Raw genomic sequence first — 22319 nt, forward strand, 5'->3', positions numbered from 1 at the left:
TACTAGGCTGGACACCGCTCTTTTCGGGCCCCTCCCTACTTAGAATTTCAGTGTTGAGCTAGGGTGATGGTTTAGTGAGTATGGTCCCAGTGCCAGACGGCGATGCCTGAGGCTGACCCCTGGGCTCTGCAAACACATGCACCATCACACACCGATAAAAATAAAGATAAATATGTGGGCACTGAATAGTGGGGTGATCCTAATTTGGGTTTGTTTTTAATTGTGCTGTGATATGAAGTTACCTCAATTTCAAGGATATTTTCACCTTTGAAATTATGTAAAGGAGGCTATTTTAATCTGTTCAAGTGAGGATCATTCAAATGGTGTCTGTTCTTTTTGTTGGGGATGTCTTTTAGCCATTATTTACTGTATGTAAAAGAGTGGTGAAAGGAGGAGAAGTATCTAGGATGTGAGAGGCAGTTAGTCAACAGGTTAGCTGGTCACAGATACGGTGGAAGTGCAGTGTGGCGAGCCCTTGGCAAACCCAAGTGTTGGGTGCCCTGGGAACAGCATTAATACGTTGTTATTTGAAGTGATGTGTTGGCCAATCAGAATAGAATGGTGGCACCAACTAAACCTGGAACTTTGTGGTTTGGTAGAATATAGGACATACCTGGCTTTGCTGGGAGCATGAGGAGTTTTCGTTCTTGTCCTAGAACAAGAGTAGACAGTGAGAGTGTGGCCAAGGCGCCTTTTGCTCTGCTGTCTTACAGGTGAGAGGCCCTGCGTTTGCAAAGGCTGCACAGGTGGTTCTGTGGGATGATGTTTGGGCTGGATAGATGATGAAAAGAACGGATTGAACCTGGGCATTGTGATTTGGTGGGGATGGTTGTGGCCGAGAATGCGTACTCTGGAAACAGGTTTTACATTCAATGGCTTTGCCGTCTCTTGGCTCTTTGATCTTTGCCAAGGTTTTGTGACCTCCCTGTGCACAGCTGTTTAATCTTGTGTAAAATGAGGCTGACTACCACACAGAACTAAATATGGGCACTTTGTAGTAACTAGATTGCTATGTGCAGGTCTGGCTGTTATTTCCAGCTGCACTGTGCAGGTGGCTTCCCCAGTGTCACTATACACTGTGTGTGTGTTCACCTGCATATTTTCTCTTAAATTGTATGTGTACAAAGATGTGTGTGTATATGCGCGCACACGCATGTGCATGTAGGTGGCGGAAGGCCAGAAGAGGGTATCAGGTTCTTTGAATCTGGATTACAGGGTGTGAGCTGCTTGGTGTGGGAAACTCTGATCTTCTTCAAGAGAAACAAGCACTTTTTAACTGTTGAGCCATCTCCCTAAGCCCAATTTTCTGTGGTTTTGCTTTTCAGGGTTCATAATTCCTATTTGCAAATTTACACTTCAGATATGAGTAAATGCAAATTTAAAATATATTGAATTTGTAGTAGCGTTTTTTATTGTGATAAAATGCACAAACATAAAAGTTAACTTTTGAATCCTTTAAAAATGTACAATGCAGTGGCATAGTGAGTATTCACGGTCATACAGCCATCACTGTCTAGTTCCGATGGACTCACTGCTGATCACCAGACCCCTATTTCCCATTCCTTCTTAACCCCAGCTTTTTGTGACCACTGGGATTTACCTGTTGGGCATTTCTTGCACCATATGGCCTGTTGTGTCTGGATGCTGCTTAGACTGCATGATTTCAAGTTTTATTTGTATTGTAGCATATGTTGGTGTTCATCTTTTTAGGCTTGACCAAATCACACTGGATGAAATATTACATTTTGCTCAAACTTTCATTACTGTTGGGCATTGTGGCTGCTTTGACATTTTAGTATCGCAGGGTCTTTGGGTCTGTGTGCTTTCTTAGTCCTGATAATGAAAGCGCAACTGATACCATGTAGGATGTCAGATGTAACATTAAAAAAACCTAGCTTGAGGGACTGGAGAGCTGCTGCTCTTACAGAGGACCTGGATTCAGTTCCTAGCAGCCACATTAGGTGGCTCACAACTGTCTGACTCCATTTTCATGGGGATCTGACGCACTTTGGTCTCTGTGAATACCTGGTGCACATAAACTGCCCAAGTACTCACACATAAATAAATAAAAGATACTTTTAAAGGAATGTATTTGCAGTTTTAAAAGGGTAGTGTTGTCATAGCAGGCAATATGTCAGTGCACACTTTGCATACTCAAGATCAGTGGCAGTGCCTTGCAGTCTGGGTAAGTTTAGCCCAGTACCATGATCTAGCTAAATTGTAGAGGTTCACAGTGCTGCAGGGGGCAAAAGGTCACCAAGGACTCAAGCCCAGAAAGGCAAAAATGAGTAGGGTTGCAGTGGTTGAAGGGACTGTGTGTTACACCTTTTTCATGCATGCATCACACTCTCGGGTCACAGTCTTGGTTCATGTGTCTGTCTTTTCTACATAGAAATTGGACCTTGGGAAAGAGTCTTGCTGTTAGCTTGTTCCTTAGGCTTCTGCACTATGCCTGTGGAAGAGCAGGAAGGAAAGGTGAAGGTGCCTTGTTAAGGTGAACCTATGCAAGCTCATGTCGAAAAAAGAAACACGTGGTTTTGGGTTTGCATGTGTGCAAATCTGTCCCCCTGTCATGCTCCCAGCCATCCAGGACCATCGCCTCTCCCCCCCCCCCCCCTTTTTTTTTCTCCAAGACAGGGTTTCTCTGTAGCTTTGGAGCCTGTCCTAGAACTAGCTCTTGTAGACCAGGCTGGCCTTGAACTCACAGAGATCTGCTTGCCTCTGCCTCCCGAGTGCTGGGATTAAAAGCTTAAAAGTGTGCACCACCACCACCACCCCCGCCTGGCGGGACTGCTGTCTATTAAACACAGGCATTTAATTCGGTTTAATCTGGTCTGATTGGAATTCTTTGCACCGGGGAAGATGTTCTGTTAGAAAATATTCCTAACACTCAATACTGGGGCTACAGGTACATGAGAGATGTACATGGCTGCATGGATGTTAGGTCTGAACACTTCCGGTTCTGCTGCAAGCATTTTACCTCTACATCATCTTTTCAGCCCAGTGCAAGCTCATAACAACAAAACTTAAAATGGTTAAGTTTGTTTTCTTTTTGCTGTTCACTTTATAAGAAATGAAACACTAGTAATTTTGAGAAAATAGGTAGTCAAGATCTGTCAGACTCAGGGCATATGCAAAATAGTTGAGCGTAGAAGAAACAAAAATTTGAAAGGAAGCTTGAACCTTTTCACTCCATCTGGTGGGAGTTCTCTGTCACTGCAGGTGGATTTGGTCTAAACATTTCAGTTCAGAGTTACTCAGGCTTGCTCTGTTAGGGCTCACCTTCTGCTGGACTGTTAGGTGGCTCATGTTTCACTCTTGTTGTCTTTCTATGTTTGCTCATTCTTAGAAGCTGTGTTTTACCGTGTATTAAAGGGACTGATCTTGACCCATGGTGTATCTGCATATTTGCTAAGCGTTCTGACGTGTTTGGATAATTGAGGTGGCGTTGTCAATATAACTCTAGAAGCAAAGATTTGTTGTGAAAATCTGTCAGTGTGACTTACTTTCGTAGCATAGTTGCTTTAGGAATCATGTGCATGTAAGTATGGAAGTTATTAGGGGTATTTTGTTGATGCCTTTCGGAAAAATTTTGTAAGACTTGGTTTAGGTGCATTATTTTTTTAATTTATTTATTTATACAATGTTTTGTACTGCATGTATGCCTGCCCTCCAGAAGAGGGCACCAGATCTCATAGATGGTTGTTAGCCACCATGTGGTTGCTGGGAATTGAACTCAGGAACTATGAAAGAGCAGCCAGTGCTCTTAACCTCTGAGCCATCTCTCTAGCCCCAGGTGCATTATTTCTTAAAGAAACCAGTGGGCTGTCTGATATTTCTGTGTAAATATCTCACACAGTTTCTTTTGTTCTTTAGATTGTCTCTACCTTGCAAAACTGACTTCCTCTTTGAGAGAAAGAGGCATTAAAGTATAGTGCCAGTAAGATTTGTACCCTTCAAGAAGTAAGGGTCCTCCTCTGGAGTTCAGCAGTCACAGAGCACACTGTGCCAGCGAAACACCTCTGTCCCTTCACACTCCTTGTCCAAAACCCCTGTGTTCCTGCTCACATTCCCTGCCTTCAGTTTTCTCAGTACCTTGGGCACCACTTGGGCAAGGGCAGCACTGTACTCAGAGGCACACTTTTGATGGGGAGTGAACTTTGCAGTCTAGCTTTGCTGGGTTTCTTTTTCCTGTAGTCGTAGCTGGTTTTGTTGTTGCTGCTGGTGTTTTTAAATGAGGAAGTCAGGAGGCTGAGGGACAGGGTTGCTTGAGCCCAGGAGTTTGAGACCAGCATGGGCAACATAGGGATATCCACATCTCAGAAAAACAAGATAAAAAGAAGAAAGTAGGAAAAGATAAGAGAGGGTGATTTTATTGTGCAGACAGTAATGGATACAGTGCTGCTGCAACCGCTTCCTGATCCTACACATGGGAAATACATGGTGCTGCCTGCACGGCAAAGATTCTGAGCCGCTGTTTGTGGCTTTGTTCCGGTTAAAAAGTGTCCTAATAGATTGTGTGTACAGCATAAAACATCCAAATGTAAGTTTAAAGATTTCCCCCTTCTAAGGTTGTTGTTGATACATAACCACAGCAAAATGTTTGGGTTTCTTTAACTACCCTGATGAGATGCTCACGCATAGCCTCAGCTCATTTCCAGAATGTACACAAATACAGCACTTGACATCTGCTTCTGCTTTGTTTCCTAAGGTATAAAATCTGAATGTGGCCCTTTTAATCATGCCCAGCACTCTGTCTAAGTAGCTTTCCATGATTTGTATACAAAAGTCACTTCCCAGGAGAGGCAGGCTTATGAGCTTGAAGTGTGCACACCACTAACAGCAGAGTCCTTCAGTTTGGAAGTAATTTGAAAGAAATGAGCACAGTTTTAAAAAAGAAATTGGAACCATATTTAAAGGTATTTATGTGAAATGAGAAAGAGTTTGTCAGCCTTTCTTCTGGCTTAATACATGCTGTGTGACTTTATAACTCCCGGGATTGGTCTCTCTTTTCCTTAGTAGAAATGATGAAATGATAATTTAAAATTTTGAAATGTAAAGTAATGCATTTTAGTATGCTTTAAAGAAGTTAGTAATAAGACTATATTAATGATTCAGAAATATTAGATTACTAGAAAGATACGGTGTACAAATACTGTTGTAGTACAGTGAGATGGCTCTCAGATAACGGAGCTTGCTGACAGACCTGAGTTCAATCCCCAGAATGCACATGGTATAAGGAGAGCCAATGCCTGCTAGTTGTCCTCTGACTCCCCACACATGTGCTATGGTATATAAGTACTCACACTTTTACACACATAACACACACACCATTTTTTAAAATATAAAAATATAACTTAATGTGATGTTGCACAATATTTTTCTCCCATCTTAAAATGCAGCAGGTTCAAAGAGAATAATAACATTGTCCCCTTATGTTTCAACATGACTGTGATATTTTTTTATTTGTGGTCAAAGTATTTTTTTGAAATGAGGCATTTCAAAACCAAAAATGGCACAGTTTTAGGGACATGGTGATAGATCACTAAGGACAGGAAGAGGCACCTATTTCTGGATCACAGGAAAGGGTGCACAGAGCGCCCTCCCACAGTGCTCCCCTGCGGAGCCTGGGGCAGCTGTTGCTGTGGCTGGACTGCTTGAAGTTTTCTGGGCTTTACTCAGTGCTATTTGCTCCTTTGAGCCCTTCCCCACCGTGTTGCTACTCAGTGCTTTCCTCCTCACCTGCCGTGTGCCACATCTCCTTCCTTTTCCTGCCTGTCTTTCCCCTGCAGGCTCCGTGTGCTCTTAGAGTGCTGCTTTGCCTTGTGTCCTAGTCCTTACTCCACTGCTGGAGTAGGGTCCTAGGACTGTCAATTCTGGACTCTCAACCCCTGTACACATGCATCTTTTCCCAGTAGAAAAGCTTGTAGGCTGCTTTTTCCACCCAGGGTCTGTCAACAAGCCTGGGGGTGTCCTCTTAGTGGACACAGACCCCTCACGGGAAGTGAGTTGTTGATGACACTCCCCTTCCCTTGAGTATAGGGCTGTGGAGAATCCCATGAGGCACAGCATGCCCAGCTTCCCAGTGACCCTGCTCCTGTACACTTGTGGGAAACTATGTGCTAGCACACAGGAGAGATTAGAAAGAGCAGGAATCTGGAAACACGAATAGTCTCAGTTGGAGATCAAGGCCCAACCTTTACTTAATCTTTATTTGCACTATTAAGGAATTTTCAGCCTGAGGAAGGGCTGTCATTTCTAGCAGTCTTTGGTAGCAGACCCCAAGGCGGGCTGGCAGCTTCGCTTTCTAGAGTTGATTGAGAGAGCTCTATTAGTTTACTTAGTTCGTCAGTCCATCTTCCCTGGTTCTCAGAAACAGACTTTTTGGAAAGGCATTGCTTTTTCTTTTGATTTTGAGTTCTGTTAGACCATGCCTACACTTTATGTATTTGATCTGTAATCTTGGTAGCATATGCTTTACTATACTGTTTCTAGAGAAAAAAATCATTACATAATTTTTTAAAAGAGAAGAATGTCTTTCCTAAACAGTCTGTACTAGGGGTTTTCCCCCTCTTTTTATTTATTTTTATTTTTTTATTTTTGGTTTTCCCCTTTTAAAAATTAGAATAGAATCTGGCTAGAAAAGCTTAATAAATATTCATTCAAGCCATTTGTCAGCTTTTGAGGTGACATTTTTCTTCTAGGTTATCTCACCCAAAGTTCCAGGTTAAACAGTGGTGGGTTGACCCTGATGGCTTGGATAAGCCATCAGTCTGTCCATATAGCTGTGATTTGTCTGTGTGTGTGTGTGTGTGTGCGCGCGCGCGTGCATAAGAGAAAACAGCTTGCAGGGAGTTGGTTCTATCTTAGGAGTTTGTAGCTGATCCCTAATGTGTAAGAGACTTTCAGAAGCTTTGTTCATGATGCATGTGTGAAGGTGGGAGGACCGTGACCCAGCTGCCAGTGTGACACATGCAGGGATAGCCCTTGAAAGGAGGAGAAAGCAGCTCCAAGTCTTCTTGTGCTTGTAAAACATACACTTTCCATTTCATCTCACCAGCCTTTGCTGCACAGTGAAGCAAGCCCTGGACAGGATCTTTCTTTGTAGTGAGTTGTAAAGGGTCCCCCTTTCCTGCCCCACCATCTTCAAAGAGAATATAAATAAATGCAAGCATGGTTGCCATTAAAAATAAATGTGAAAATATTTTCCCACTTTAGTCTGCTGCCTTACATGGTCAAGTACTTCCAGCGTGGATTCCTGGTGTGTTCGGAGACATGATTGGCAGCAGTGCCCTCTTGTGGGAAAATAACATACTGCTTTTTTCATGTGTACATTTCTGTTAAAAATCAGTGTGTAAAAACATCTTCACAAAAAGTACTTTCTGACTGGACTCCACCACAAACCAGGTTTAGAAGAAAAACAGTGGGGAGGGCCAGGGAGGGAAGAATTCTGAGAGCCAGAAAATGGTTTTGAGCAATTCCTTGTTAAATTTTTTTTCAGAAGTCTAAATTATTTTATTCTATGTATTTATTTGAGGAGACTTACTCTGGACCCCTTGCTGGCCCAGATCTTGCTGTGTAGACCAGGCTGGTTCCCAGCCTCCCAGTCCTGGATTGAAGGTAGAGGCTGCTCCCTAAATTGAGCAGGGGCAGAGGTCTTACAGTCCTGTTTTTAGAATGTAGTATTGAGGACAGCAGCCTAATTCCTGCTCTGGGGTTGTGGGTAATGTGTTTGAGCAGGGAACACCCTTTCCCTTCCCTGGGGGCATGACTTAGCCTTGCTGGAGTGCTATGCTGCCTGCCTCATTCCAGAAGTACTCAGAAAACGCAAGCACAAATGATGGTGCTGGAGTCTGCTTTTACAGAAAGGAAATGGCTTTATAGTTTTTAGTAATTTTTATGCCAACAGACCATACAGGATCCTGGATTGAGGAGCTGCAGGGCACAGGGCATTCTCTATTTAACTGACAGCATTTGCTATGGTGTCTTCTGTGATGCCGTCAGTTAGAAGGGAACAGAAGTGTCAGAGCACTGCCAAGCATCTCAGGTGCAATTTGGTTTTAAAATGAATGAGGAGAACCTTTGCTGACAATGGCATGTTTATTGTGTTAAAACTTATTTCATTGATATCTAGACTCTTAAATGCCTACATTGAAATAATTAATTGTATGTGTATGTATGTTTATATATGGAGATGTTAGGGTGGGGGCACATGGTGTACATGAGAAAGTCAGGCAGCATCATTCATTCATTCATTCATTCATTTTGTTTTTTCAGGACAGGGTTTCACTGTGTAGTCCTGGCTGTCCTGGAACTCACTCCGTTGACCAGGCTGACCTTGAACTCAAAAAGATCTGCCTAATTCTTTTTTTTTTTTTTTAATATTTATTTATTTATTATGTATACAATATTCTGTCTGTATGTCTGCAGGCCAGAAGAGGGAACCAGATCTCATTACAGATGGTTGTGAGCCACCATGTGGTTGCTGGGAATTGAACTCAGGACCTTTGGCAGAGCAGGCAATGCTCTTAACCACTGAGCCATCTCTCCAGCCCCCAAGATCTGCCTAATTCTACCTCTCAAGTACTAGGATTAAATGCGGCACCATCACCGTTTGGCTGTTTGTTGATTTCTTGAGATGGTATTTCACTGTGAAGACCAGGCTAGCCTCCAAATCAGAGATCCATGTGTCTCTACCTCCTGAGTACTAAGGTTGTTAAAGGTGTGTGCCATGACACCAGGGTCACAGTCTCTTCATTTTTAAGGGGTATAATATAGTAACATATAGTAATGACAGTGTTAAAATAATAAGTAACAGGGTAATTCTGTACATAAAACATAGCCAAAACAGTAAACTCAGCCCCCTTTGGGGGGAAGGGATGGAGCGGGAACCACAGGCAGTTATTTTAGGCACTGTCAGCGCAAGCATCTGCACTGTACCACAGCAGCATCTCCTTTGGGAGCACCATTTCTTTTCCTTGCTCTGTTGTCATTTGAACAGTGTGTCATATCACATATTTTGTAGTAAACTTTTTTTCCAGAGCTGAAATTCTGACACTGCTATTTCTTTGGTGATCTGCTCTCATAAACAGGGCATTGACTTCTGGCAAGGAAAGGATAGCGTTAGAAAGCAGGAAGAAGCTGCTAGCTCGGTTGTTCTCTAACCTAGCTCTGCCTACCATGATGTACCCCGACGGCTGTAGGTGGCTAGGCTGTGGTGGATACCCACAGTCCATCTGGGATCATCTTGCCACTCCATGACTGTTTGAAGGGTCTCTGTAGAATTAGAAAGAACGAAACAACTCTGTTCACACTTCTCGACCACACTGATTGTGTCTTTGGTCTCCATACAGGTGTTTGTAAATGCGGTTTTAGGGTTCATGGAAAGCAGGATTCGTGGAGGGCTGCATTATAGAATATTTTTAATGCTGTTTTGTTCCTCTGAGGTGCATTCAGTAACAGAAACTAGGCCAACAAGTTATTGACAATTAGTGGTCCTTTGGGACTCTGCTTTAATGAATAGATAAGAATGATTTGTAATTAGCATAATAATTATATGCAAATGAAGGCCTCTGAATTGCTCTAAAACACTTCTGAACTGTTTAAACAGCCCTCCTGAGATCTTGTTACTCTATTAATTTGTGTAGCAAATCTTTTTTTCATAGATCATGCAAAGATAAACTTCAGCCCAGCCCCTATGCTAGTGATTAGGAATTCCAAGGTGGTAGAACCTGAATTAATGAGATTTACTTATACTGTATTAATGGTACTCTGTGGGAACCTGCAAGGGTGAGGAGTCACTGGGGAGATGTAATTAAAAACAGAAAAAAAAGCTGCTGATTGGAAAATAACTGTTGAAATTGGTTTATTAAACAAGTTAGTAAATGTTATTTCTTTCTCTGTTATTTGTTATAGTAACATTCAGTGCAAACACTTTTTTAAACATGCTGGCCTGGAGTGCGGCTTACATTTCGTCAACTCCAGGCATACTGTCGGCCTTGGGATTAGAGACATTTTCTTTTCTTTTTTTCTAAGGGCCCTAATATTTAAAAGGGAGTAGAGTGGTGTCAATAGAGTGAATGCTTGTTATTTGTCTTCACATTTCATTTAGCCTCTCCTAAGCTTTGCTGAATGGAGCACTAGTACCCTTACATTTTAAACTTAGTGAGTATCTCTGAGCTGTTTGAGTAGACACCTAATTAATCATCATATGCTAAAGTAGAACATTTGATAGCGGGATCCTAACGTTTACTTTGTGAAACTCCCTGTGGGCAGCGGGTTATATAGACTGGGTCTGTTCTTTATGAGCAGGTATCAGGGAGTTGCTAAGGCTGGTGCTTTTGAGTAGCTGTTCCTGCTTACCCTCACCTCTGCTAACCCAGGCATACTCTTAAGTGGTTTCTGGTGTCTGGGGCTCATCTTGATTTTCCATGAGCTGTCAAGAAACTCACCTCCTACTCCCTTCCCCATTCATAATCATGAGTTAAATCTGGGTGCAATGACATACTTAGGTTGGCTCAGCAAAGGTTGTATGCTTGTATTTTGGGGGGCAGCCACTAGGCTAAAAAATTCATAAAATTAATATTCTTTGTCTTCAAAATTAATCTGGTTTCTGTTGAGAGTCGTGGTCAATAACAGATGTGTGCCCGAGAGGTAGTGTAGCTTTCCTGTTCCAGGACAGAGCAGTTCCTTAGATGAGTTTAATGACTGCACTCTTGTGACTCCATTGTGGAGACACTAATCCATTTATTTACCATATCGTACTTCAGTTTGTTCGGGGGGGGGGGGGGATCTTGGCTTCCATTCGACTTCATTTTTACTTAAATAAGAGTTTGGGTGATATAGCATTGGTTAGCACAAATTCAATGTTGTCTTACACTGATGCCATTGTGCTTTTGTGTCATTTGAGCACTATTGATGGAGGAGCAAGTACTGTCTTGAAAGGTGCACCCAGCTAAATAATGATGGTTTCACAGGTTCTTATCCTGACCAGGCCTCTGGGCATTGTCTAGGTAATTAAAATCAGATCACAAAAAATGCTAAGCACAATTCACCTTAGTATAATAAGATTTTGCTCCCTTTAAACCTGATTTTAAAACCTTTTTTTAAGTGTATTTCATTGGCCCAGTGAATTTGCTCTTTTTTCCCAAGGATTACAGAAAGTGCATAGCAGATTCAGCCTTCAGAATACCCAGGAGCTGAAGACTCAAGCAGACTGCAGCTGTCTTCACCCACAGTATTCTAAAAGAACTAATGAGATGAGAAGCCTGCAGCTGGTGGCGAGCACAATAAACCATGAGCCAGGGGCTTCTCTTCATCAGAGCCTCCCTTTCCCCCTGGGATCCCAGAGGAGACAGAATACTAACAAAGCCAGCAGGCTGTCTCATTCCACACTATTGCTCATTTGCAGCTGTAATTGGTAGCTGAGGTTGCATTCTGTATGCTGAAACTGTCATACATGAAGGAATATATTTGTTCATTGTGATATGGATATAAATCGACCCGTTTTCAAATCCAGAGACCAAATCAGATACCCAACGTAAAATTCAGCAAGAAGATACTATTCAAAAAAGAAAATAGTGTTTATTGCAGAAATACAAAATTGAGGTTGTGAAAACTGCATCCACTTTCTGCCTTTTCATATTATGCTACTTAATTCAGCTGATTAAACATTTACAGATTCAAACTAACTCACGCAAAATGTCTAGGTTTTGACAAGGTGCATTATTCTCACCTGTCAGGGTTAAGGTGCTATTGTTAATAATTGGGTTGTATTATATTTTTAGTATAATATCTTTAGTGTTTGCTGCTTTGCATTCTTAGAGAAAAAACAAAGAGAAGACCCACTTGGATACTCCTGGTGCTGGGACTGGCTTCTTGGTTTTTTAAAATGTTTGCTTCCTGGGATTACTTACACCGATGGCAGCCAGGGAACAGATCAAAGAGTTCAGTAGGGGCTGGAGAGATGGCTCAGTGGCTTAGAGAACTGGCTGCTCTTCCAGAGGACCAGGTTCACTTCCCATTACCCATATAGTGTGATTCACAACCTTCTGTAGTTCCAGTTTCAGTGGATCCAGTGCCACCTTCTAGATTCTTCTGAGGGCAGTGTTTGCGTGTGGGGTACACAGATACACATCCAGGCAAAACACCCATACACGTAAAACTCTGGTTGAAGTCCAGGAATAGGGAACGTTTATCAGTTCCTTACTGGATGGTGAGCTTCATGATGAAGGCTTGCAGGTGTGCCTTCTGAAATAGTGTCAGACCTGGAGTGACTTTCACAAGGTTTTCGGTTTCTTTAGTTTCTGCATCTACTGCAGAGGGTTTCTGTAGATGTGTGACGTATCTGCCTGCCATGGAACTGGGGTAAAGAAACAGTGAGGTCTCTCTCTATTTTGACCCTCTAGTTGACACCTTTGCTGGTCTGTTGGGGCCGACTTGGAAATGATTGATGCCGGCCAGAGTTTGCTTGGCCCTAGTGCAGGGACCGCCTTTCTTCACTGCCATTGGTTTTCTCCTTTGACCCTAGAGGCGATTGTTTACAGTTTATTTTGTGTTTACTTACTCTTCCCATGTGTACGGGGCAGGTTTAAATTTCACAGCACTCCACAGTTTTCCATACTCAATTCTAAACTCTTGTTTCCCTCTTCCCTTTCACAGTTGAATGCATCCAAAACCAAGGCTTGTCTTGCTGCTGTGGCATGTATTAGCCTTCTGAATTTTTATTATCAATGTCACACAGAACAGTAGTATAACCTATAACTGTCAGCTACTCACGCACAGAAATGTGTTTACTATTCAATTTACTTACAGCTCAGGTTTGGTAAAAATAAAAGGAAAACAGGACTGGTGTGGCCATGGCCACCTCACACCCCAGTCAATAAGAGAAAAAGGGCATGGGTTCGCTCTCATAGGCTGGTGAATCAGCCTTCTGGGCATTAGACTGGTGGTTAGAATTTAGTTGCTGAAATATTTTAAACGTGGTATGCTTTTCTTTCTACTTTATGTTTTATGAGACAGGGTTTGTCTGTAGCTTTGAAACCTGTCCTGGAACTCACTCTGTAGACCAGGCTGGCTTAGAATTCACAGAGATCCGCCTGCCTCTGCCTCCCGAGTGCTGGGATTAAAGGCGTGCACCACCATTCGGCTTCTTTTTACTTTTGAATATGAAGGCCACTTGTCTCTTGGAAGGGGTGTGTTCTTGACTGGTTTTGTTTGGTTTTGATTCTGACTGAATGTTCTCTCTCCTCCTTTGGTAGGTAATAGATACTTCTTGGGATTTTGGGTACCTGTTTTGTTTTGTTTTGTCTTGTCTTGTATGCCACTTTGATCTAGACCGATGCTAGGAACCAGCTCTGTGTTCTGGCCCTTACTGTCCTGTGGTAGCTATTCTGTGGGGTCTTTGATGAAAGGAAATGGTACTAGAAGTGATTGATGTAATGATGCTTTTTTAATTTGGGGGAAAGGTGGGCTTTAATTTCGAGCCTTTGCTCTAGAAGAGAACTGTTTAGAGGCTTATAGGTATGCTTTTGTTCAGGTAGCTTACTTCTTCTGAGTGCAAGTTTTAGGATCCCCTATTTAGTTGCTTCTTTCCTGAGTCGAGAAAGCATGCCAGTTTTAATGATGCAGGTGTGGGTCTATGAACTCATCCCAGCCGGCAGAGCGTGAAATCAGTGCTGTTGTACACACAGGTGAAGTGACTCTGGTTCTGCTTGTCTGCTCCTCCCTGTGTGTCCTTTCTGCATAATGTTGACTGGCCTTATGTCCTGGCCATACTACATTAACTATTTCAAATTATTGAGACCCAGTGAAGCCAGCCAGCTTCATGTGTTTAACAATTTCAGCCCTTTCTTTAGCTTCTGAGACAGTGTTGAGATGACCTCCAGTACAGGGTCACATGTTTACCCAAGCATGCTTCTAAAAAGCTTAGTTTTTTCCCTGATCTTTCACATGGTTTATTTATAACCCTTCCTAGGAATTAATAGCATGCCATATGCATTTACTAACTGGTCTCTTCTAAGTGACCACTTGCCAGTATATTTTCTTCGCTTTGGAGCATGCTCTGTGCATGCTTTGCTTGAATGATTCTTACCAAAGAACTGCAGTTTGCAGCCAGGGTTTCCTCTCAGCCTGGTTTGGGCACTTTCTGCACAGTGTTTGTGCCCTTTGCAAGTGCTGTGGTGCACCCTGGGTCTGTGTTGTGACAATTAGTGAAATTCCTGCCGTTTGTGCACACTCCAAAAATAACTTGGCTCCTGTGGAGAGAGCTGGGGAGAGGGACAGGAACTTCAGTTGAGTGAAATGATTTAACTCATTTTGTACAATCTGCCAGGCAGGATGCTCTGAACGAAACAGAGCTTATATGCATGAGTCATAGATTTTGTGGTCATTGCTGGTTTGCTGACACTGAAGAGTTTCAGTCACCCGTTCCTGCCTTTTATGACCGTGAAGAACACAGATTTAGCCGGGAAGGGAGGAGGGACATGCAGGAACAGGGCCTGTGGTCTGTTGTAGTGCAGTAGTGGCTCACAGTGACAGAAGCAGCCCAGTGCCACCATGTGCAGGTGTTGTCGAAAGTCAGGTGTTAGTTCTTCAGCATGTCTGCTGACTGTTAGCCCTCAAACTCTAATGCTTCACAGCCCAGCAACTGATCTTGGTGGGCTGCTATCACTCAACACTCCTAATTCCATAGTTGAGACAAAAGTTTAGGAAGTAATGGGATACAAACTGCAGGTGCTGTTTGTGGACTGTTTCCCCGTGTGTAAAGGCACAGGGAGCTCTAGCTGCAGAAAGCCGCCTGGCAAGATTAAAAAATGGTTTCTGGTTTTCTTCTTCATCTTTGACTCTGTTTTGCTTTACAGGACTACAAAGCTGATGAAGACCCTGCATTATTCCATTCAGTCAAGACCAAGAGAGGCCCCCTGGGACCTAACTGGAAGGTATTGGCTGCTGACCTTGCTGACAAGTGGAGTCTTGACAACATAATAATTGACAGGTCCCAATTCTTAAAAGAGGTGGTAGTGTTTAAATGAAAAATAAAAACTGCACAGAGGGTTTTCTTTGCTTAAGGACTTAGGACCATTTGCAGTTGGCCTGTAAGTGTGTGCCACATTAACAGAGTCATGATGCCGTGCTGAGGAACCTGAAGAGGGGCAGATGGTTTGCTCTTTGGGGACTGTGACATCTTCTGATTCCAGACAGTAAAGAAATCCATGTTAGATGAAGGTTTGTAGTGGGGTCTAGTTGGCATCTACTCTAAACTAGTTCCTTTCACACAGGTGTTTCCCTGACCTTTTTGGTAGGTAGGTTTCTGGAGAGCTGAACACCAAAGCAGTTTTCGTGGCAAGTGTTTGCATTCAGGTAGAGCACACCTTCACTCCATTCATGAAGTAGGAAAAGCATTTCCACCGTAGTCTTGTTGTATAGTGCACTCCACCAAACGGAATCCCCTGAACAAGGCTTAAGTGTTGGTGCAGGTTATTCTAATTAGTTTGACAGACCAGGAGACACATAAACACCCAAACCTGACCTGAGCAGATTTTTTTACCCACAGGATTTTCTTGGCAGCCAGGGTCTAACTGGCTGGTTACATCAGGAGTCATTACAGTGCTGGCTGCTCCTATAGAGGATCCCTGAATGGCCCTATTATAACTCCTGTTATAACTATATTGTAAACTGTTGCACATCAACTAAAAGGAAGGAGGGATCTGACTTTGTTTAATGTGAAATGAGCCATTGCAGGGTGTGGTCATTCACGGCTTTAATCCCAGGACTCAGGCAGAGGCAGTAGATTTCTTATGAGTTCAAGGCCAGCCTGGTGTATGTAGAGTTCCAGAACAGCCAGGGCTACACAGTGAGACCCTGTCTTAGAAAGGAAAGACAGAATCATAATTTGTCTTATTTTCACATTTGTTTACAGGATAGAGTTCAAAACTCTTCCAACCTAATAACCATGACTAGAGACTTAATACTCAGGAAGTGGTAAATGTCACACAAGCATCATCTGAGTCCACGCTAAGGGTTTGCTCAGTGTCCCCACCCTTTTCCAGGTTTGTAGCTACGTCCTCTAGACAAGGCCAGGCTGGTGGCTCTGCAGGATGTACCCCTCTAGCCCTGCTGAGGTGGTGCCAGCTCTGGCTAGCAGTGCTTTCACAGGGGATGAGAAAGCAGAAGGCTTATGACAAAATACTGAGTTCTTTCACCCAGTTACCAGTGTCTGGAGTATAGGTTTTACACACCTGTCACATGGCGGGTGTCACATGGGTGCGGGGCTTTCCCATGGGTACTTCTAGGAGGCTTTCCAACCAACTGTAGAATTACTTAATGTTTTTTACTTTTGCTTGGCTTTTCTGCGTCTTAGGAAATTAGAATGTGTGTAAATAACTTTGCTTGTTCTTGCTTTGTTACTTTGATGTATGCTTACCCATAGACCTTTATCTCTAGTTGATTATTACTTAAAATTCTGGAGTAGCTTAAGTTTGTTTGGAGACAGGGTTTCATGATGGGGCCCATGCTAGCTGGGGGTCACCACACAGCCTAAGCAGCCCTTGAACACCTAGTGACCCCTACTCAGCCTCATGACACTTAAAATGACAGGCATGAGCCGTAGTGGGCTGTGCCTAGAAAAGCAAGTCCAACAGTGACTTCATGTTGCCCATGCAGAAGGCTCCTCCGACCCATCTGCTTAGTGAGTGATCACTTGCTCACTTCATCCGCGCGGTGGTAGGTGGAGGTATTCATAAGAAGCAAGCAAGTCTTCTGACTGAGCTGCCATGGCTTTGGAATGTTGGGGTAATGAAGAAAAAACAAGCCAAACCACCATATACGGATGTGCAAGGACATAAGGTTACATTCGTGACAATAGCTGAGCACACGTGGGAATAAGCGAGCACCTGTGGGTTTGGTCAGTGGGCATGTGTCCTTACTCTGCCTGGTGGTGCTGGTGACAGGGTGAGAACAGAAGTGTTGTAATAGGAGCAGCGGGCTACGTTCCTGGCACCCGGCCGCCCGCACGGCTAGCTTTATCCAAAATAATTACACAGAAACTGTATTCTTTTAAACACTGCTTGGCCCATTAGTTTTAACCTCTTATTGGCTAGCTCTTACATATTGATCTAAACCATTTCTGTGTAACACCACAAGGTGGCTTACCAGGAAAGATCTTAACCTGCATCTGTCTGGAGTGGGAGGATCATGGCGACCGCCTGATTCGGCTTCTTTCTCCCAGCATTCTGTTCTGTCTACTTCACCTACCTAATTTTCTGTCCTATTAAAGGCCAAGGCAGTTTCTTTACTTAACCAATGAAATCAACACAAAACAGAAGACTCCCACATCACAGCAGAAATGTGTGTGGGCGTGACAAAACAGCTGTGGCACTGCCAGTGAGAGCTGAGGGTATGGCACGTACTCTGCTGTACTGTGCAGGCTGACAGGTAGCCTCTCTGTGAGCCCTCCTTGTATCATCCACCTGCTGCTTCAGCAGCAGGCTGTTGCTTACCAATCTACATTCCAAAATGTGCTCAAGGCTAAGTGAAAACCTCGGGATCTATTTGTTTGCCTACATGTGTGTCTTTAGTTGCTTGGGATCAGACCCAGGACTTGACACGTGTTAGGCAAGTGCTCTGTTCCTGAGTTACACCCTAGTGATTGCTGACACTCCCTCATTTGATACGGCGATACTTCGTATTGTACTTACTGGCTATAGTTCTTTGTCGTTCCAGGTACTATAAAAAGGTCACATTTAACCTCTCAAACTTTACAGTGGGCTAGGTCAGGTACAGGTGCTCCGTTTATAAGTGAGAAATGTAGCCAGAGAAACCCAGATCTGCGGGTCCACAGACCTGAGTCCAGTGATGGGGCAGATCCTTGTCTGCTGCATTTGTCGTGTTGCATGGTAACAGTTGGACTCTGTGCTGAGACAGTTCTGCACACCTCCAGTGATAGGAGCACAAAAGGAGACCCATTCCAGTACTGTGAAGACATATATATTAGGACTTAGATCGTGTAAGCTCTGATCCTCAGTTTCCATACCTCTAAAATGCAGTTGTTAGCACCAGCTTCAGCAGTCATTGAGAGGATTGAATGATATGAGCAAGTGCTGGGCACAGGAAGTGGTGTCAGAAGGTCAAGTTCTCGATCCGTGTGTGTGTGTTGCACTGTTTTACACCACAGAGATCTTCTCTAGTACCAAACAGCCCTGCACACTATAGCTAGGATTGATTTGCCTTTGGTCACCAGTCTGAGCCCCTTGTCCTTATAGTGTTTAATGATTAGTGCTTGGTGTAGGTCAGCCTTCCTTCCACAGCCAGGTGGTGTTGCTGCTCAAGAGATGTTCTCATTTCCCAGGCTTGTCATAGGCACAGGCTTTATTTTTTTCCCTTATGGTATGATACATATTTTTACTTAAAAACAAACAAAACCAGGAATACACTGTAGCCCTAGAGACATAAGCCTGAGTTGTGTGCTCATTTTCCTTCTGAAGAAGGAAATTAAAAGATCTTTGTTGCTTAGAGTTCAACATGAAGTGACTTTGTGCATGCTAATAGAGCAATTTATAACCTGATTAGGAAGTTTGCTTCCAGGCAGAACTGCTGATGAACATCTTATTTCTCCGTGGCATGGTGTGCATACACGCACATGCATATGTATGTGTAGGTTTTGGTTTCTATCTGGAGGGTGTGTTTGTCTTGTGGCACTGGCACAGCCACCTCTCATAAGGGTTCCAATAGTATTTCACGTGTGTGTTCCTCTAAGCTTTACAGCTTCCTGCTTCTGAACCTGGGAGTGTCGGCTTCACAAATTGAAGATTATGGTGTCATTCTAATCCAATGAAAGGCCTAATATCTTTCTTCATTTAAGTCAGACACTGTTGAACAGTTAAGCTTTTATTTCTACAGATGGATGATTGTTAATAGCTAGGAGGTTCTACCAAAGCATATGCCTCTGCAGTGCCAGACATTGGAGCATATGGTAATTGGGTCAGGTAAAGGAGTTGGCCCAGAAATTACGCTGGTTTGATGTGTTCTGGCATTTGGAGGTTGGCCTTTCAGACTCCTGTTCTTCTATACACTGCTTAGTCACATTCTGGAACAGCCCTCATGGCCATTCTGAGTTCTCCAGGCTAGAGAAGGGTGCTGCAAGTTGTAGAGACACCCGTTTATTTCCTCCTTGTCCCCGTGATTGCTGTGTCTTTGTGCCCCATACGTGTGAAAAGATGACAACAGCCTTGGTTGCCAAGGAAATGTAAAGTGTAAGGGATGGGCACAGTGAAGTTAGCGATGAGAGAGCCTGCTGTGAAAGTCCTGTTCCAGGTGGAAACTAGTGGGGAAGGCACCTAGAGCTTCCTCCTGCGCCTCCTAACCAGGTCCTTTTAGTGGCTCTCCTGATGGAAAATGCTGCCTGCCACACTCCCAAATCCTGAACTTCACATGCCTGAGGCCCAAAGCAGCTAAAAGCACGCCTCCTCCCTGTGGTCTCGTGTTTAAAACCCTGACTATAGCATGCAGAACTCAAACTGGTTTCTGGTTAAGCCACATTTTGGATTCTGGGCAATAAAGAGGTCTACAGACATAAAAGATTTTCAGAGGAGATTACACAGTTTGGTGACTTTACTTTTAGCTTGAAGCTTTTTAAAATGCATTCAGTGCTTAGTTTGTATTATACGTGTAAAACTGCTGCCTGCTAGCCTTCACCTTGGTTTGGCTGTGGAATACCTCTGCTTCTAGACAGATCTGCAGGATTCAGGACTCTGGAATGTATGCTGCCTTGTATGGGAAGTGACTTGGCAGAGCAGGCCTCTGGTCAGGCTCTTCATGAGTCTAGTGAAGTGGGACCCTGCAGCTGAACTTGTACAAGATCACTTCCCGATGAGGAAGGGTGTGAACCGTGCCAAGGGAGCATGGACTCTGTTGATCTGTTCACAAGCAGGGGTCTTCCTGTTTGAATTCATTTTCCCTATAATTATGAAATTACCTATGATTAGTTTACCCTTTGGATCTTTTTGAAGTTAAGAGTCTCCACCATGAACCCCCACCCCACCAGAGGTATGTGGGCACCCGTGTGGTGCAGTTGGTGCCTCAGGTCAAAGTGGTCTCCTTGTTCCACCTTCTGTTTTGTGCTAAACCACTGTGGTGTCTGGCAATGCCTGCTGTAGATGTACCCTCAGTGGGTGCTTAGTACAGAATTAGTTAACTGTCATAAACCAATGAAAATCAGTAAGATGTAGAAAAACACAATGTCCAGCCCAGGCCTGTCTGGAAAACTCACAAAGTAAAAGCGGTCTAGAGAAGAGAAGATGGTATACGTTGGAGAATGGGGTTTTTCTGAGATTGTGGTGCACATGCTTGGCATGCGTTTTGTGATCCTGTGTTGACATTTGCTGGTGCACACCCTGGCAGCCCTCACGGCACATTTATTTTTAGCTTGCTTAGTGAGATTTCAGTTGGAAACTTAACACTATGAATTCGGCCGCCAAAACTGAGCATTCTGATTGCCTACCACTGAAAAGCTAAAATGCTGGGGGAGTGTGAACCGCACTGAAGACTGCTCTGCTGCTGCTGCTGCTGCAGAGCGTTGACTCTACTCCAGTGCACCCCATCCCACCCTTGTCCCACGAGATGAGCGTGTGAAGCTAGTGAGGCCGAGAAGGACCAGGTCAGGAGAATGCCCTCAGATGCTTTTCTTTTTATTCTCTTACGTTTGTATATATTTGTTTGTCACAGACTCAAGAAATTTGTTCTTGAGGCTAATGTTGGCTGATTGCTTACCACATAGCTCCACATGCTGCTGCAAGTCATTCAGTCCTGATGTGTGGTTGCTGTGTCCGTTGCTTCCCTGAAGGCCTCGGCCGCATGCCTCAAAGTAACTTAATATGTGCTCTTAAATTGAAAACATGATTTGACTTGGGGAGTTTCATTTATAGTTAGTAACATGAAATGTAAGGAATTCTGTGACTATACAAACTATTTAATGCAATTTTGAAAACATTTTGCAGCTAACTAGTGCATGCTACATTATGGATGAAATTTAAATTATGTGGGGAAAAACATAATGTGGGGTTCTTTGGTTAGCTCAGGACTCTCTTACAGAACTTCTGGTTGTTCTTTTCTTTGTTAGCCAACCAGTGTTCCCCTTCTTTTAAAAAGATTTCCATTTTAATTTTTAATCTTTATAAAACTCACTTACTGGCAGAATAATGGTATTTTGAACTAGCAGAATTAGTCTTAGCTGCAGGTAATGAAATCTTCAGCTTTGGGTGGATTGGAACATTGTGTGAAAGACCTTCATTCTATTCCCGCCCTCTGTTGCTGTTTTGAGAGGCAGTTGTTTTTAAAGCAATAAAGAGGAAACATTGAGACACATTTGTATTGTTTATAAAGAATCAGGAAGCTGTGGCCCTCAGCAGTTGAGATCCCAGGTACCTATTCAGGCCACTACTTGTTTCTGTCTCCTCTTTTTTTTTTTTTTTTTTTTTTTTTTTTTTTTTTTTTTTGGTTTTTCGAGACAGGGTTTCTCTGTAGTTTTTTGGAGCCTATCCTGGAACTAGTTCTGTAGACCAGGCTGGTCTCGAACTCACAGAGATCCGCCTGCCGCTGCCTCCCGAGTGCTGGGATTAAAGGCGTGCGCCACCACCGCCCGGCCTTGTTTCTGTCTCAACTTTGAAAATTAAATGTTTCTCTAATTTTTTTTTTTTTTTTTTAAATAGGGACTAGAGAGATGGCTTATTGGTTAAGAGCACTAGTTTTTGCACAGGACCTGGTTTGGTTCCCAGCACCCACTTGTTGGCTCATGGCCAGTTCCCCGGTTCCAGGGGATCTGATGTCCTCTTCTGATCTCTGCAAACATTAGACATTCATGTACATACATACATGCAGGACACGACTCAAATGCACATAGGAAAAAAAATTGAAAAATTTGTATTATATTTATTGCACGAAAGTGTGTACATGAGCAAACACTTGCATACACTTGTGTTTGCCTGCCACAGCATGCATCAGGGGCAGAGGAAAACTTGCGGGAGTTGATGCTTTCGTATCGTGTGGCATGGAGAGGTTGAAGTTGAAGTCCGGCTTTGCAGCAGGCACCTTTACCTGCTGAGCCATCTGAGCTACACATCTCTTTACAGGAAGGCTCTGGCAGCCCCAAGAATGCCTATGATTTATTTTGCATTGTTTAATCTTAGGAAAAATTTAAACGTGGGCTGGACCAGTCTTATCTGTTAAAGGCCCTAACCTGAAGGCCTGGAGAGACGGCTCAGCAGTTATGAGTACTGGCGATTCCAGAGGACCCGGGTTTAATCCCCAGCACCCACATGGGGAGT

At 43.4% G+C, this 22319-nt stretch overlaps 1 protein-coding gene across 1 annotated transcript in view; it reads left to right on the plus strand.

Annotated features, from left to right (window-relative positions):
* The window catches only part of Pitpnb (phosphatidylinositol transfer protein beta), a 53191-nt gene that overhangs the window by 18230 nt on the left and 12642 nt on the right, over positions 1–22319 (plus strand). Inside the window, exon 8 of the mRNA XM_057765190.1 lies at positions 14862–14939. Coding sequence (XP_057621173.1) covers positions 14862–14939 — 78 coding nt within the window. The remainder of the gene's footprint in view (positions 1–14861; positions 14940–22319) is intronic.

Source organism: Chionomys nivalis, chromosome 3, assembly GCF_950005125.1.
Source record: "Chionomys nivalis chromosome 3, mChiNiv1.1, whole genome shotgun sequence".
Classification (NCBI taxonomy): domain Eukaryota; kingdom Metazoa; phylum Chordata; class Mammalia; order Rodentia; family Cricetidae; genus Chionomys; species Chionomys nivalis.